This window comes from Myotis brandtii, unplaced genomic scaffold (assembly GCF_000412655.1).
Source record: "Myotis brandtii unplaced genomic scaffold, ASM41265v1 scaffold302, whole genome shotgun sequence".
In the NCBI taxonomy this organism is placed as follows: Eukaryota; Metazoa; Chordata; class Mammalia; order Chiroptera; family Vespertilionidae; genus Myotis; species Myotis brandtii.
Window position 1 is genome coordinate 360,815 of NW_005361545.1, and position 18,346 is coordinate 379,160.

The following is an 18,346-nucleotide window of genomic DNA, read 5'->3' on the forward strand; positions in this document are numbered from 1 at the left end:
CACATTTTGCTTTTGACAGTATCTTGGGCATCCACACCAAGAGGAACTGGAAGATTTATTGGTTACCTCTCCTTTCTGTTACCAATCAGACCGATATGGAAGCAAGACCACAAAAGGTGGGAGGAGTGGGGGGATCCCAAACCAATGAACCTGCTAAATGGCATCACTTATGATTTTGTGGCTTACAAGAAAAGAGCAGTATATATTATTTTTGAAACATATTAACTCCAATCGAGACACAATTGTGATGGCTTTTAATGGTTTCTAGAAATAAAGTCAGACGTGGAAATGCCAATTCGGAGGCTGTACTTTTGGTGTAGCACTTTCTGGGCTGTGTTTCCAGGCAATGGGGTACTGTCATTGTTAAATGAATGCAGGTCATGTCACTAAAGCAGAAACTTCCTATTCAAGGGCGTTTGATAAATGCCATCCTTCAAATCACCATCCCTTTGCTACATACCCAGCAGAAAAGATGAACCCGAGCAGAAGACTCGCTCGCTAATTGGCCCAATGCTCTTACCACATGTCACGATGTGTTACCGTGAGGTATATCATTAATCCATCATTTTGTGTCTGTGTTTTTAAGTATGTAATTCTGTTCTCCAATTTGAGCCTAATTTAATGAGGACAGAGCTACTTAGCTTCTTAAAATGCTGAAATGCCAGGCTACCAAGAGAAGTATGACTTTCATTGCAAGTGAAGTTTCTGCACGTTAGCTGTGGCAAATGGAGCAGGCCTTCAGAGGATTAACATCAAGCAAAAGAAGAATGATTAAAATCCCTATTTGCTCAAAGGAAGTAATAGGTAGTGGTGTTCTGTAGAGTGAGGTTGTAAGGACAAAAATAGCACATAAAAATTCCCAGTAGGGAAGGCTGTGAAATCCTGGGGTGGATTGCCAAGGGCATGTACATTCCTTCCCTTGAAAGATTTCTAAATGGAGGTGAAGTTCCTCTCAACTTGGCCAAATGGGAAGATGGGTGTTTTGGACATGGGACTGTCAATTGGTCCAGTCCTGGAAGACAGGAGACCTTGCTGCTAGCTAGCCCATGATCTGCAGAAACTACGCAAGTAAACCTGGACGAGTCGCTTCACTTCACTGGGTCTCAGTTCTTTTCATTTTTAAAATGACAGAACCGAGGTCAGCTGTGGTCTAAGAGGATCTTCCAGCACTCTGATTCATTTCCAAGTTTAACTAATGACACTGTTTTATATTTCCAAAGGACTACCCTTCTTCCCCAGCCGCCCATTAAGTTGCTAGACCTGGGCAAAAGTGGGCCCTATTGGCAGAGAAAAAGTCCACAGACCCCTTGATCATGATGAACTATTGGATTTTATGAACAGAAAGAAACCTCAACACAGCAGATTCAAACCATTCAGTTAAATGTTCAGAGTTCACACATACAGCTCACAGCAAGGCTCTTACACCCCAGTGAGAAATAACACCCGCGGCGAGGATCATCCCCAAGGATCTAATCCAGTGTCAGAATAACTCCGCTTTACCTTTGAGATTTTAAAGGTGTGAAAGTCAGCACCAAAACCAAATGGCAGGAGTGGGCAACACAGCAAGTGCACTGAGATTTTTTTCAACTTGATCTTTAAAAAATGTTTTCTCCCCTCCTCCAAAGATCAAGCTCCCCGAATTAAGAAACCCAACAAGAGCTTACGTTGAGGTTGAGGTCTTACGTTGGTAGCTGCTTTGACTCTGTCAGGGCAGGGCCCTGTCTGTGGCACTCATTGCCATACTCTCCTGTGACTGCCCAGGATCTGGCCTGTGTGCAGCACACACAAAATGTGGGTCATACAAAATTGCTATAAATTGGACTTTAGAAAAGGGTTCAAATATATATGGAATACAGGGTGTATGCACACTTGGACTAATGATAAAGGTAGGGTTTATTAAAATACATTTCATTCTCAATATGTAATAGAATCTACAGACAAAGTGTGTATTCTTTTTTGACGACAACCTCTATATATCTGGGAAAGAAATAATTTGAAACAATAGCAATAAGCTGACTCCAGTAACACCTTAAATTTTGGTTCTAATCATTTTTATGTGAACTGCATTGAGGAGTCATAATTTACATACAATAACATGAACATGTTTTAAGTGTGCAGCTCATGAATTCTGACATGCCTACCCCCATGAACCCACATCCCTCGTTGAGATATAGAACATTTTAATCCTGAAAGTTCTTCATGTCCCATTGCAACCAGTCCCCTGATTCCATGCCCCAGGCAACCTAATAACTTGTTTTTGAACCAACGTTTTCTCCTGCCTTCATTAATGCCTATTCATAAGCGCTTAGAATCTCACAAGTCTATTTAGATTTCATAGCTTTTATGACCCAGGCATGGTGATTAAGGCATGCTCTTATTTAAACTATAAGGATTATCTTTAGAAGAAAAATGATAAACAAAGCTTTGGTTCTTGAATATGTCATTGCATTCCTTTGCTACGGCCTTTTCCTTAAAAGACAGTAGTTACTTTTGAGAAGTGCAAGCGTTCTATCTTCCTCCCAGGAGACACTGTCTATGACCCTTCCATTTAATAAGGATGAGGCACTGCGTTGAGGGGAAGTGGAGGCCAAAGACATCATCCCTAGCTCTAGTAGCTCAGCAATGTGACAAGGGATTACTTAAATTAATAGCTTCCTGCATGTCTTCCCAGCTCCCCGCTCCCGTCTGATTCTGAATCTACCTCCTGTCTTGAGGCAGGTTCCACAGCCAGGTAAGGCTCCCGTCCCCTCTCACCGAGACTGCTGCAAGACTCCTGACTACAAGCTACTTCAGACTCTACCCTCTCCTGGCCAATCTTAACCAGAGTGAAGTCCTAAAACTGGATCCAGTCTTGCTCAGCTGCTCAAGACGGTTCCTGACTTCCCACTTCTTACAGTCACAAGTAAAAACTTCTGAGAATGGCTTTCAGGCCTCTGAGCCTGGTCTCAGCCCACTCTTTCAGGGTCACTTTCTGCTCCACTTTTGTCATGTACCGTGTACTCCGTGGGCTCCTGAAGACATCACCCACATTCACTCCTGAGGCCTTGGCCCGTGCTCTTCCTTCTGCTCAGAAGGTTCGCTTCCTCTCCTTCCTTTGTCAAAACCCTACATATTAGCAGGGTCTCCTCTGGCACAGTTTCCTTAATTCCCCAGTTACTTCCTTTTCTTTGGTCCCTTTACATTATTTTTGCATGATCATTAGTTATATTTATGTCTACTCTCCTACTCGATTAAGGTACCTTTTGGGCAGAGGGACTGTGTCTTATTGTCTTTGTACCCTGTACTGAGCTCAGAGCCTTGCACACAGTAAGAAAGCAAAGCACGCTGAACTGCAGAAGAAACAACCAGGGGACCAAAGCGGGTGTACCAGCATGCCAATGCAATGAATAGAGGTGATACACATGCTGTGCATGCACGACCACTGCAAATGCATGGTTACAGAACTGAAGAAACTCAAAAGGATGCAACACAGAGAAACCAGGAATATTTCGTATTAAAAATGTACATAAAAACCTTCACAGCTATATCATAAGCTATTGCTAAATAGATCTCTGAATTTATGAAAAAAAACTGGAAACTACCCAATTTTCCAAGAATGAGGACTGGTTCAATAAAATCTAATACATACATATCACAGGAACACTATACATACCTCATCATATGAAAGTGTAAAAGGACCTATAAGGACACTGAAATGAAGGGAAGGCAAAAGGAGGTTGACAGTTGTGAGTAGGTGGAAGTTTACTCTTGTGTTATTATTGAGTAAGTATTATATTACTTATTACAAACAAGTATAAACCTACTTTTGTCCACCCCTGTATGTTGCAAGCCAGTGAAAAAGGCAGGTTACAAAATAATATCTAGTTTAGAGCCACTTTTTGTAAAGTAAAAAAAGGCAGAAGTACCTTCTTATCAAAATGGCAACAGTGCTTTAGAACTGACTTGTTTTTCCTTTTTGCTTGTCCTTCCAGGTTTTATACCGTGGACACAGATCATGTTTGTAATAAGTAAAGTAACTAGTACAAAAATCACATACAGGGAAAATAACTCTTTAGTATCACTTTTGGAGAGAAGTCTAAATTTCAAGGTATTTCTAGGCTAATTTAATACTCACCACACATACCAACTGGAATGGTTGTAGAAAAAGATAGTTACATATTGTGTAAGAGTCCTTTTTCTGGGTAGTTACATTCCTCATTTTAGTTTGTGCTCAGAAAGACACTAGCTTTACTTAGAAAATCATTTTTGTTAAAAGTCTTATTATAAAGTTATCTCAAGGGATACACTTTTTGGACAGTTTTTTAACACTAAAATTAAGCCATAGAATTTTCAGGCTAGCCTAAAATTCTCCTTTCATTGTCTGTGGGAGGCAAGTAAAATCCTATTACAGTGGAAGAACTCAAAGTGACTGCTCGTTTCTATCTTTAAAATATGCCTGCAGATGCTATGAAATAAAACGGAAAGTTGCCATGAGGAGGTCCATGGAATTGCAATTACTTCTCAAGTTAGAAATGACTTTTAAATAGACTCTCCATTTCTGTTTTAAGTGCCTTTTAAAAGTTTTCCACTGGGTGATGACTAACCCTGGCACTTTCCCATGGGCAAAATACCAACTCTGGGCTCCGCAGTCCCTTGAGTCTTTAAATGGTCAAAAGAAAAAAAAAAAGACAGAAGGCAGCACCAGTCACAGAGCCAGGGGGAGATCCTGACTATACCATAAACCTCCTGGCGATTTGCCAGATGGGCTGGCACCAGCTCTGCTGGGTAGGATCGGTGACATGCTTTGAGGTCCCATGCAACAGAAAAAGTTTGAAAAATGTTAAAGAGTTCAACACAGCCACAGCAGAGCAATGAACCAAATAAGGGGCCCTTCTAAGCAAGGCGCTCTATATACCCACAAAGCTGGCCTCATTGCTGAGTGAGACCACCTCCTGTGATTTCACAAAGATAGTTCATCTGGGTATAAATTCTTTCAACTTTGGTAGGCCCGGGATAGTTAAGTGTAAGTAAATTAATTCATCAACTAAGTGCTCAAAACTCCATCTCTATTGATGCACAGAACTTCTATGCTGCACTGCTACCTAACAATAATATTCAAAATGTTTCCTGCGTGATTTTAACTTAGTATGATCATTGTGTTGATTCATTCATTCATCCATTCAATAAAGATTCACAGGACTTTGTCGCACGGCAGATATTGGGGATGCAAAGAAGGATGGGTCACTCTTCGATCCTCAAATGGCTCTCAATTCTCAGGAGACAAACATGTATATAGTTGATTTTTGGAGAGGGGTGGCCAAGGGAATTTTCCCAGAGAAGAGAAGAACTGAATTGAATCATGAAAGAAAGATAGGAGCTGTCAGGAGTACTGAAGTGGAAAAGAGACAAACAGAATGAGCATTTCAGGTGACAGGAACACATGTGAGGGTGAGAATGATGTAACTGCAAGGTGTACTCACAGAAGGGTAAAGGGTTCAGCCAGTATTGCTAAATTAGAAGTTTGCAATGGCAGGAGCTGAAGCTGTCTATTTTCAGAGCCACCAGCAAATTATCAGTGCTGTTACAAACAATTATAGCTAGAGTAATCTAAAACCTGGGCATAAAACAATGGATACATTTGCAGAGAGAGAAGGAAGATGGGAAGGAGCAAGTTGGAGAGGGTATGTGGGTGGGAACCGGTTTTTAATATGTGGGAAGTTATTCAAAGAGCTCCCAGCGGATGATGGACAATATAATTGTGCTTGTCAAGGAGGCTTCACAGGGCGAAGTGAGAGCGTATATCCTGCAGCAAAGCTGATAAGCACACTCCACTGAACCTCGTCACACCCTGCAAAGGCAGGGAGCCAAGGTGGGAGATCCTTGGATTCTGTACAAAATGCCCAGGAGGAGGTGGAAATCCCTCCAAGACACCCTAGCACTCCCTTAAATCCATTGTTTGCATTGCTACATGTTGGATCAGGATTGATCCAGTTGAGCAGCTCAGAGGCAGTACCGACCAGGGGCATCTATGGATGAGGCCAGTGTGAATGGGTGAGCTCATGGGAATGGACCAACTGTTAGAAATCAGAATTCCTGCCCAAGATTGACTGCTAAAATGTTTCACGAAGATGTCCTTTTCTGAAAGGAATTAGTTATTTCATTTGACAACTAGTGTTTTGGGGTTTTTTTACCCCCTGCTTGGAAGACACTGGATTTTTAAGAGTAATAATAATGTATATGTATCAAATGCAAAGATTCCTAAACCAGACAAGGCATTACAGTCAAGTAGAAAAAAATATATATATGTAGAGCCCTACCCTAGAATTTCTTTTTTTAAAAAAATATATTTTTATTGATTTTTTTTTTTACAGAGAGAAAGGGAGAGGGATAGAGAGTTAGAAACATCGATCAGCTGCCTCCTGCACACTCCCCACTGGGGATGTGCCCACAACCAAGGTACATGCCTTTGACCGGAATCGAACCTGGGACCCTTGAGTCCGCAGGCCGACGCTCTATCCACTGAGCCAAACCGGTTAGGGCTAGAATTTCTTAATCATATTTTGGAGATGGATCCCTTGCCTGTTGGTTTATTTTTGACTTTACTTTAGTGGTTCTCAACCTCCTGGCCCTTTAAATACAGTTCCTCATGTTGTGACCCAACCATAAAATTATTTTCGTTGCTACTTCATAACTGTAATGTTGCTACTGTTATGAATTGTAATGTAAATATCTGATACGCAGAATGGTCTTAGGTGACCCCTGTGAAAGGGTCGTTCGACTGCCAAAGGGGTCGTGACCCACAGGTTGAGAACCGCTGGTTTACTTTAAAATCTTCCAAGGGGCTGCTGGTGCATAGCCAGGGCTGATAATCAATTTGCCTGGTTTGGGTGCATTATTTTATTTGCTGCTGGGTTCTAGAATTTGGGATAAGGTGGTTCATAGGGCCCTGATCAACTGAAGGGATCTTGTTTTCTTCTGCAGGGGGAGGGTGTCACTTCGTATTCCCAAATTAAGCTGTGAGTGACAGAAGACTTTCACATTATCTCCAGTGGAACTGGAGAGGGGAACCCTCAGCCTCTAAGGACCCCAGGCTATGTGTGTGCGAAAGCCCCTGGAACATATGCACTAGACAGGAACTTAGGGGATTTAGGTGGACTGTCTAACTCAGTTTCCCCAACAGCTTGACAGTTCAACAGACATGTACTGGGCGGCTGGTGCCAGTGCTGGTGACACAGGTTATCTGGCTGGTGTCCCAGCTTCCCAGGAGCTCATGGTCTGGTGGGAAAACAAAACAAGAAAAATGAATATCTCCATTTTCCCAGAGAAGAGGAGTAGACTTCAGAAGGGTTGGGGAACTTATTTAAGGTCAGACAGATAGTAAGGTATGGAACTGGGATACGTAACCAGGTCTCATCCCAAAGCCATTGTATGAGGTAGCTTCCCAAAATGACAGGCAATGTGACACAGAGGTGATGGGGTGTCATGGCCCTGCCTTCTAGCTGCATGCACTGCAGAAGCTTTCCTGATGCTGGTGGGAGGTAAAGCATTCCAGGAGGGCTTAGAGGACCCCAGAGCCCTTTACTTAGGACCACTCTCCATTTGACATGCCTTCGAAGAACCACTTAAACTTTTTGAACCTCTGTTTTTCAATCTGCAGGTGGGAATATCAAGATCTATTCTTGCCACAGTAAGATTACATGTGGTAAGTGTTTGGGGCTCTCTGGAAAAACCCTTCAAATGTATGATGATATATATTTTTTGATATCTACAACAGACAAAGGGCTTTGACCTCAATATGTTTGAGAGAGTGGCCCACATCTCTCAGTCTTTAGGGGGATGATTTAATTTTTTGTGGACATTTTAATAGTTCCTCAACTGTCTTCAAGGATTTAATACTTCAGAGAATAACAGAGCTTTGGGAAGAAAAAAATCACTGACCTATGCAGCTTAGAGGTAACATTTTCCAAGGTGTTAGGAAAGATACAGAATATATGATATTTAGGAGCAAATGGGCTGAATTCAGAATTGAGTCCTTTGTGAAACATTTTCTGGTAAAATGACTAGCATATAGGAGAGAGCACTGGACTGAGTGTGTGGATAGCCTGCTTTCAGCCCAGTCCTGCCACTGATGAAGTCATCGTGGGTAAATCTCTTTGTCCCTGGGCCTCAGTTTCCCCTTCAGAAAAAGAACAAACTGACTGTTGCCAGAGGTGAGAGGGTGTGGGGGACTGGGTGAAAAAGGTGAGGGGATTAAGAAGTACAAATTGGCAGTTACAAAACAGTCACACGGATGTGAAGTTCAGCATAGAGAATACAGGTAATAGTATTGTAATAACTACGTATGGTGCCAGATGGGTACTTGAATTATCTGGGGAATCACTGTAAATTATATAATTGTCCAACCACTATGCTGTACACCTGAAACTAATGCATAATGATATTGACTGTCAACTGTAATTGAAAAATAAAATTTTAAAAAAAGAAAAAGAAGTATTTTTAAAATAATTTTTTAGTTTTCATTACAGTTGATGAACAATATTGTATTAGATTCAGGTACACAGCACAGTGATTAGACATGTATATAACTTTTGAAGTGATCACCCTGATAAATTGAGTACCCGTCTGGCACCATACATATTTATTATAATATTATTGACTATACTCCCTATGCTGTACTTCACATCCCTGTGACTATTCTGAAACTACCAATTTGTACTTCTTAATCCCCTCACCTTTTCACTAATTCCCCCAAACCCACAAAGTGTTAGGTCATCTTGTTTGGAACTCTCTATGGTTCCTAGACTTGTATGTCTATTTCTTTCACCAGGGAAGTTTTCCATCAATATTTTTTTTTTCAAATAGGTTTTCAATTCATTGCTCTCTTTCTTCTCCTTCCAGCACCCCTATAATGTGAGTGATGGTATGCTTGAAGTTGTCCCAGAGGCTCCTTACGCTACCCACATTTTTTGGACTGTTTTTCCTTTTTGCTATTCTGATTTGGAATTGTATGCTTCTTTATCTTCCAAATTGCTGATTTGACCCTATGCTTTACTTACTCTACTGTTAATTCCCTGTAATGCATTTTTCATTTCTGTTACTGTGTTCTTCATTTCTCCCTGATTCTTTTTTGCTTACTATTTCCATTTTTATGTTTTTATCTCTTTGTTGAAGTTCTCAAAAAGTTTATCTACTCTTTCCCTGAGTCTGTTGAGCATCCTTATAATCAGTGTTTTGAATTCTACATCTAGTAGATTGTTTGTCTCCATTTTGTTTAGTTCTCTTTTTTAAAATATATTTTTATTGGTTTCAGAGAGGGAGAGGGAGAGATAGAAACATCAATGATGAGAGAGAATCATTGATTAGCTGCCTCCTGCATGTCCCCTACTGGGGATCAAACCTGCAACTCAGGAATGTGCCCTGTACTGGAATCGAACCTGGGACCCTTCAGTCTGCAGGCTGACGCTCTATTCACTGAGCCAAACTGGCTAGGGCTGTTTAGTTCTTTTTCTGGAATTTTGTTCTGTTCTTTCACGTGGGCCATGTTTCCTCATCTCCTGATTTTGACCGACTCTGTGTGTTTGTTTCTATGTATTAGGGTGGAGCTTCTATGTCTCCCAGTCTTGGTAGAGTGGCCTTACGTAGTAGGTGCCCTACAGGGCCCAGTGGCACAGCCACCCCATTCACCCAAGCTGGGCTCTCTAGGTGTGCCCCCCTTGTGGACTATGTGCCCTCTTCTTGATTGCTATTGGCAATCAATGGGAGAGATTTATCCCTGGGTGGATCAACTTCAAGGACTGGCTGAGACCACTGTGGAGGATTTGCTGTTCAGAGGGAGACCCCATGAATCAGGACTTGTTTCAAGGGCTTCTGGTACCCTGATGAGTCTGCCCCTTGAGTGTGTTGCTCATGGAGATAGTTGGGTGGTGGTTAGGTGTAGTCTGAAGCTGTATATCGGGTGGACTGGCTCTGGGGCTTCCAATCTGACAATGTATTCTGTACCAAACATACCCTTTGATGTGTATGTCTCCACCTTGCCTTAGGACAAATTGTGTTAATAAAAAGCAAGAGGCCCCGAGACAAGGAGAACTTAGTTGCTTTAGCTAAGTCAGCATTTCTCAGCCTGTGGGTCGCCAACCTGTGGGTCGCCAACCTGTGGGTCGCGACCCTTTTAGGGGTCGACCGACCCTTTCACAGGGGTCGCCTGAGATCATCGGAAAACACATATATAATTACATATTGTTTTTGTGATTAATCACTATGCTTAAATTATGTTCAATTTGTAACAATGAAAATACATCCTGCATATCAGATATTTACATTACGATTCATAACAGTAGCAAAATTACAGTTATGAAGTAGCAACGAAAATAATTTTATGGTTGGGGGTCACCACAACATGAGGAACTGTATTAAAGGGTCGCGGCATTAGGAAGGTTGAGAACCACTGAGCTAAGTCTTCTCTGACTCCCTATAATGCCTTTCAAAATTATGTTTCGTCTCAGGACTCTTATTTAATTTATGCACAGCACCTTCTCCAGATTGCTGAACCCTTCTAGATACTGGATCAAGACCACCGGCACCACTCCCTCCTTATTCCTCACCCTCTCCCCTTTTCATCTTCTGAGTATCAGGTTCTCCTTTCTGCTTCTCTCTTTTTCATTTCTAAGGTCAAGTGTTCTCTCTGTGTTGCTGAGGCCAACCTAGTCGCAATGTCACTCTCCCCTGTGTTTTTGGGACCTGCTGAGGCAGTTGTCCCTTCCTGCTTCCTGGCTGAAAACAGTGCTCACCAGATATCCCATGGCCGCCCCTACCTTTCTTATCTCACTTAGACTAGTTCTGGGCAATGGACAGTGATAAGGTGACGTGGGCTTCTCCCCCAGCTAAAGCTGCTAAGAGCTGGTGTGTCTCCTTCTTCCCTCTCTTCTCCTGCAATGGTGACCTTGGGAACCAAAGGTCAAGAATGTGGTGCTGACAAGATAGAGATCAGATCTCCATGTCACCTGTACTTCACATGGGAAAGAACTGAACTTTTGCTGTGCTAAGCCACTGAGACTTTAAGAAAAATTACCCCAGTGTAGCCAAGCCAACTTGGCTGATACAGTCCTCATTCTCTCTCTCTCCCCCACCCTCTTTCTCTCTCTCTCTCACTACTGGATTTTTCCCTTGTTCTTGCCCATCCAAATTCAAGCCCCATCCTTTAATACCCAACTTATATGCTAATAACACTTTGTAGACCCTTCCTAAGTTGCCCCAGTTGAAAATTCATTGCTCACATATCAATGTTCCCAAAGGAACCTGTACTAACAGTTTATATGTGCTGATTAATCCTTAGAAAATTCCTACTTTTGCCAATGCAACTCTATTATAACATTTATTACCTTCTTCCTTGAATGTTCATTTGTGCTATGACTGTAAACCCCTTGGAGGCACTTTGTCATAAGTTGCAAACTTATCCTAACATTTTTTCTGAAGGACTGTATTCTTAATTCTCTATTACCTCCAATTTTTTCTCTTTCTCTCTATACCATGTCCTACTTCAGGCCACCTATTCTGTTTCTGTTCATACAGCACCTTCAGCTGTGCCCATGCTTGACATCTTGCCTAGCTTATCTTCCCAAAACTTAGAGAGTTCACATCTAAAATATCTCATTGCACTTTAAAAAAAATTCATTTTTATTTTCAATAACAGTTGACATCCAATATTATATTAGTTTCAGATGTATGCCCCAATGATTAAACATTATATACCTTACTAAGTGATTATCCTTATAAATTTCATACCTATCTGACATGATACATAGTTATTAGACTATTATTGACTATATTCCCTATACTTTCCCTATGCTGTACTTTACATCCCCATGAGTCATAGACACAGAGAACATTCTGCTTCTTCCTTTTAAATTCCAAAGCTACCACTCTAATTTTGGCCCTTGTGGTCTTCCTTAACCCCCTCCTACAAGCTTTCCTTACCCACATTTTAGAGGCTTCTATCAGATTCACATTTCCAAAACCTAGAGCTGACGATGTCTTTTCTTTCATTAAATATTTTTAATTGATTTTTAGAAAGAGAAGAAGGGAGAGGGAGAGAAACATTAATGTGATAATGAAACATCAATTGGCTGCCTCCTGCATGCATCCCCAATGGGGATCGAGCCTACAACCTGGGCATGTGCCCTGACTGAAAATTGAACCAGCAACCTTTCAATGCACAGGATGATGCCCAACCAACTGAGCCACATGGGCCAGAGCGATTTCTTTTCAACTTTGTTTTAAGTACATGATTCCTTTCATGAACCACCATCCTCAGTCCCCAGACTTTTTTCTCACTTCATTTACCTCTTTCATCCTGCACAACATAATACTCTCCATTTAATTGGGTCCACCATTCCCAGCTTTACGACTTTATCTTCCTGAATGCCTTCCTATTGAAATCCTGGGAGCTCTGCCTTTTAGTAATGTATGTGTGTTCCTGACTCATGCCCTTCTCTACTGCGTATGACCCGAGGCCTGTCACTTCTTGTTCCTCATCTGTGCAAATCTTGCAGCTCCTTCTGTAGCACCTACTACCTAGTTACTCATTAAATATCTGTTAAATTGAATGGAAAATAGCTGTAATGTGTGTTATGAGCCTCCAAGTTCCTCTGAAGCCCCTGAAAGTAGTTCTGTGCCTTGAAGGAAACATTTTACGGGAAAGGAGTCAGTTGCTCATTGGAACATTTCTTTGCTTTATGTCTCTCATCCATAAGAGGAGAACCATGTCTTATTGCATTTCAAATATCTGGAAATTGGACTCTCAATAAAACATGGTCTATAGCATATATTCCAGTGCAAGTTTACATTTTATTTTCATGTCATTTTACCAAAAATGGTCATAGATTTTAGCTCTGAACTTTATCGCTTTATATTCCACTAGAGGCTTGGTGCACAAATTCAAATTCATGCATGGGTGGGGTCCCTCTGGGTGGCCTGTGGGGATTGGGCCGAAATCCACAGTCCAATGCCACCTGCAGCTCCTACCTGCTGCTCCTGCTCATCCTGGCCCCATTGTGCCTGCTGTGGGCTTGTGCCCAATCAGTCCCTATCGGGAGAGGCTCATGTTGCCAAAGCAGTGCTCACCAGCCGTGAGCCTTGTGTCTGGCGCCCTCCCGAGGGGAGTGGCCTGCAGGATCAGGCTGAAACCAGCTATCCGACATCCCTCAAGGCGTCCCGGATTGTGAGAGGGTGCAGGCCAGGGTGAGGGACCCCACTGGTGCACGATTGGGCCAGGGAGGGACCGTGGGAGGGCTCCAGGGTGTGTCTGGCCCATCTCGCTCAGTCCTAATCAGCTGGACTCCAGCAGCAAGCTTACCTACCAGTCAGAGCATCTTCCTCCACCTGGTCAGTGCACATCATAGCGACTGGTTGACCAGTCAACTGTCTTCCCCCTGGTGGTCAGTGCATGTCATAGTGAGCATTTGAGGAGCCTTAGCATATCATTAGCATAATATGCTTTGATTGGTTGAACAGTTGACTGGTCATCGGACGACTGGGCACTTAGCATATTAGGCTTTTATTATATAGGATTTGATAGAGTAAAAAACTCTCAAAAATTGGAACCTGGTAGACTAAATTGTAAGATATTAACCCAAAGAGCAAATGTCTCCTTATCTTTACTGAAAAGATTGAGTTTTATAATTGCTAGGTTGTATCATGCCATCAGTTCATGGCATTGAAGATATTTCCATTTTACGGGAAAACTAAGAATTTAATGCTAAAATCTAGACAATTGCCATGCTATTTCGTAGAACTCCTAAAATGAGTATTGAAATGATCTTGTCTGCCTCTGGTTTTATTTTATTCCTGACCTAGGCAGTTACTTTCAGGGAAAGGAATATGCTTAACAAAAGAAGTTTCATGAACAAAACAGCCCTGTCATTTATACAAGTGCAGCCAATGTTCTTCATGAGAATCAAAACCAATTGAACAGCCTGGATGGACTCAAGCATGATGCTGAATGGAAAAAAAAAAGGCAATCTCAAAAGGTTGCAAACTCTATGATTCCATTTAAATACAATTTTTGAAATAACAAAATCATGGATATGGAGACTAGCGATTGCCAGGGGCTAGAGCAGCGGTTCTCAACCTGTGAGTCGCGACCCCTTTGGGGGTTGAACAACCCTTTCACAGGGGTCACCTAAGACCATCGGAAAACACATAGATAATTACATATTGTTTTTGTGATTAATCACTATGCTTTAATTATGTTCAATTTGTAACAATGAAAATACATCCTGCATATCAGATATTTACATTACGATTCATAACAGTAGCAAAATTACAGTTACGAAGTAGCAACGAAAGTAATTTTATGGTTGGGGGTCACCACAACATGAGGAACTGTATGAAAGGGTCACGGCATTAGGAAGGTTGAGAACCACTGGGCTAGAGTCTAGAAAGGAAATGCAGGGAGGAGGTGGGTGTGGCTATGAAGGGGTTAATTTGTTCTTCTCCAGATAGCTTAGTTCTTTTATTTTTAAAAGCTTAATAAGTTCTACAAAAACTAAAAAAAAAAAAATGAGCCACAATCTGGTATCCTAAGCTAGAGCCCTGCGGTGGATGAATGTGGTGCTGGTTACACAAAGCTGCACAGGTGACAAAGTTACATAGAAACACACATGCTCACCACACACACACACACACATACCTGATTATTTACTGCAGTTATGCAGGATGTTATCATTGGGGGAAAGTGCAGTACATTTTTTTTTTTTGCAATTTCCTATGAACCTATAATTATTGCAAAATGAAAAGTTTTTTAAAAACCAGATATTTCCTTGCCACTTTAGAGACTAGGCCCCTGAGATCAGCAATAACACAAGCAGGTGAAGTGGGTGGGCGTAGGGAGGCTGAGAACTGCAGGATGTGAAGGAGGCAGCTTTGATTTGGCTCCTCCCGCTGTGGGGCTGTGCACCTGGAATTGCTGAGGCTTCTGAGGGCTGTTGCTGTTTTTATAAAATGCCAGAAACTAAAGTTTTCATGTAAAAATGTCCTGACTTTTATTAATAACTAATTCAAACTTTTTGAACACTGTATACAAGCCATACTAAATATATGCGAGGGCTGGATTCAGCCTAATGATTCTTGTGCAAAATTAGCTTCAGGCCAGAGGTTCAGTTTGACCCTGAGATGAATTGCCCACTTCACAACCTGGTAGCCTCCTCTGTGGTTCCTTATGAAAAATGGAGAAATGGATTGTTCCCAACGAAGTACAAGTTCTTCTCTGGCCACTGCTGAAAATGGCATAAGCCACCAGTGAAATTCTGGAGGCTGTCGGTTTGATTACAGCTCAGAATCACGCTACCGCTACTGGCTTCTGACCCAGACATTCACACGGGCTTCCTCAGCATGGTGTCCGGGACAGAGCAGGTGCTCAGTTTGTGTTTTTTGGAAGAGTTAAATTGTTCTCCAGATAGCTTAGTTCTTTTATTTTTAAAAGCTTAATAAGTTCTACAAAAACTAAAAAGTGAGCCACGATCTGGTATCCTAAGCTAGAGTTTTCCTGAGGCTGATACCATGGCCCGGTGAATGCCATTTATATATAGGTGTCATCAGCACTCACAACTTCTGTGTCTATTTGACATTTAGTGCAAATGAACAGACAGAGTGTTGATAAGGTCATTATTCTGGTTTTGGTCCTTTAAAGGCTTTATCATCTCTACCCTGCTTAAGGCCCAGAGTCTAGCCATCCTTTCTTCTCCGATTCCCAACAAGGACAGCCAACTCAGCAGAAGTAAAAAGGGGCGGGGCCAATCACGTATTCTTCACTACACCACCTGGTGAGTCAGTGACATCGCCCCACCCTTCCCTCTGAAACATCACGTGCACTAACCAGACTCCTTCTGTCTCAGTTTCTAGTAGATAGAGCTCAGCACCCCCGATTCCTTCATGAAGAAAATGAATAGAAAAATTCCAGTTTCCTACAATTGGAATTTTAATTCAATTTCATTTTAATTAAAATGCATTAAACCTTAAAATTTCACCTATGGCGCAATTACACATTGTCAAAGTCAAATTGAAATAATGAAAAGATTCATTTGCATGATTTCTGTCCTCTTTCCCCCCCAAAAGTATGCTAAGGAGAGTACAGAGAATGCTTTCTAATCTTCCTTTAAAAAAGAGCATTTGTAGGTATTGCATAATTATAAGTCAATAAGAGTCTTTTCCTATTTATCTTTTTTATCAAGCTTTATAATATGCGGATTTTAAAGGATTGGTTCCCAGCCTAGAAAATTATGCTGATGAGGTAAGAGCATTAATTTAAAGTGTAGCCACTAATTTCTCTAAGGGGACATATGCAAAGACCCTGGACTTTACATTTGTTTTCAACTAATTATTCTGTATTTACTTTTCCATTAGTCCAGTAATTTTTCTTTCAATTCAGAATTAAGCAATAAGACACTGAATTACATAAAGGCCTGTTTAGCATAGCAGACACACCCCATCATTCCATCGTCCTCTGATTTACAGCTATTAAAATGCTAACCAAGAGGCTGTCTATATGCCCTTTAGTATTTATATTCCATCATGCAGTCACCTCAGTAACCTATGCATTCTCAGAAGGACTACCTGGCAATTAACTCCAGTCTTGTCTAACTCACCATCTCATTATGTAAAGTGGTTTTGAACACAAACTTTATTAGCAACTTTCATTCTCATTTCTTCTTATTTTATCCACCTTCAGCCTGCCTAGAAATGTCAGTTTATATGTGACCAAAATGCTCTGGAAAATGGCAGTTTAAAACCGTCCGCACCGGACAGGCAGCACATTTCGTAATTGGTCTTTGCACTATGGGGCACTAGCATAAATTGAGATTGTCATGTTTCAGCTGAAGCATGTGATGCAATTTTTTACTGAAATGGACATGAATTCTCCCTGCCACACAATACAGCATTTTAACTACGTTCAGGAGGAACGAGCAAGTAAGGAAGCTGTTATTTTTATTCTAAAGATTAAAAGAAAAAAAAAACAAATTCAAAATTCTTTGTTGTAAGTAAAGGAACTCACGGTATCGGAAGAGCTGAAATGTGGTTCAGTGTACACGTTCTTGGTAAGGAACCAGAGTGGGCTGATGAGATGATTGGAAAGACAGCACCTGAAAATGTGTTGAATTCCTGGACAGGGAGACATCCCACTGGTGCAACTGACTTACCAACGTCGGGATCCACGGCTTGAACTCTGGTCAACAAAGCCTTGGTGGCCGTGTTCTCATAGACACAGGCGTGGTAGTGGTCAGAAGAGAACACAGGGGGGTTATCGTTCACGTCTTCCAGGATCAAGTGGATGTCAGATTGGCAGAACCTGCCACCCCCATCAGTGGCCCTGGCGATCAGGTTGTACGCAGGGACCCTCTCCCGGTCCAGCGGTGACGAAGTTTTTAACTGGCCTGTGAAAAGAAATAGCCCGCCTTTTCAAAAATTGTCTAAGTTCTTTGAAAAGCAGAGGATCAATTCTGTAAAGAATCCCAACGTAGGAAAGACCAATGATATTGGGCTCAAGTGGCTCATAATTTTGAAAAATAGAACAAATATGGTTTAAAGCATCAGGGAAAAAATCCTGTGATTTTGGATGCAACAACAAACCAACGGCAGGACCTTCAAATTAATTAATGCCACTGTGAAACCTCTGGCATTGGGGGTTCCTCCTTTTGGCCACATGGAGAAGCTGCATAGCTCCTTTGACTTCCCCAGCTATGTCTCTGGGTTTCTGCTGTCTCCAGAGAATGGGCCAGGGTCTGAGTTCTCTGATAGTCAACCATGTCAATAACCTGTAGACCCAGAAGGGGCAGGCAGTCTCTCTGCTTCCTGTTACCCACCATCTTTTTGCCCCATCTTTTAGAGCAGTGGTTCTCAACCTTCTGGCCCTTTAAATACAGTTCCTCATGTTGTGACCCAACCATAAAATTATTTTAATTGCTACTTCATAACTGTAATGTTGCTACTGTTATGAATCGTAATGTAAATATCTGATATGCAGGATGGTCTTAGGCGATCCCTGTGAAAGGGTCGTTCGACCGCCAAAGGGGTCTCGACCCACAGGTTGAGAACTGCTGTATTAGAGGAAAACAAACAATCCCAACAGAGGCTGGTTACAGCACAAGGAGGACTTGAAGGAGCCCTACTGTGCCAGGTGAACCCTGATAGCTGGACTGTGCAGGGGTTTGTGGTTGGTGGGGAGGGTTCCGGTGAAGAAATATTTGAGGAGCTCAGAGAAGCAGCTATTAGCAATCAACATGGAGGTAGGTTATATATTTTAACCACTGGAACAGCTGTACTGGTGCTGGGTGTCAGCCCCCCTGGAGATTTTGTGGTGGTTGTTTAAAATTTA

At 41.8% G+C, this 18,346-nt stretch overlaps 1 protein-coding gene across 2 annotated transcripts in view; it reads right to left on the minus strand.

Moving 5' to 3' along the window:
- The window catches only part of FAT3 (FAT atypical cadherin 3), a 535,794-nt gene that overhangs the window by 61,739 nt on the left and 455,709 nt on the right, over window positions 1-18,346 (minus strand). For both annotated transcript variants that reach the window (XM_005869663.2, XM_005869662.2), the window contains exon 12: window positions 17,172-17,405. In XM_005869663.2, coding sequence (XP_005869725.1) covers window positions 17,172-17,405 — 234 coding nt within the window. The remainder of the gene's footprint in view (window positions 1-17,171; window positions 17,406-18,346) is intronic.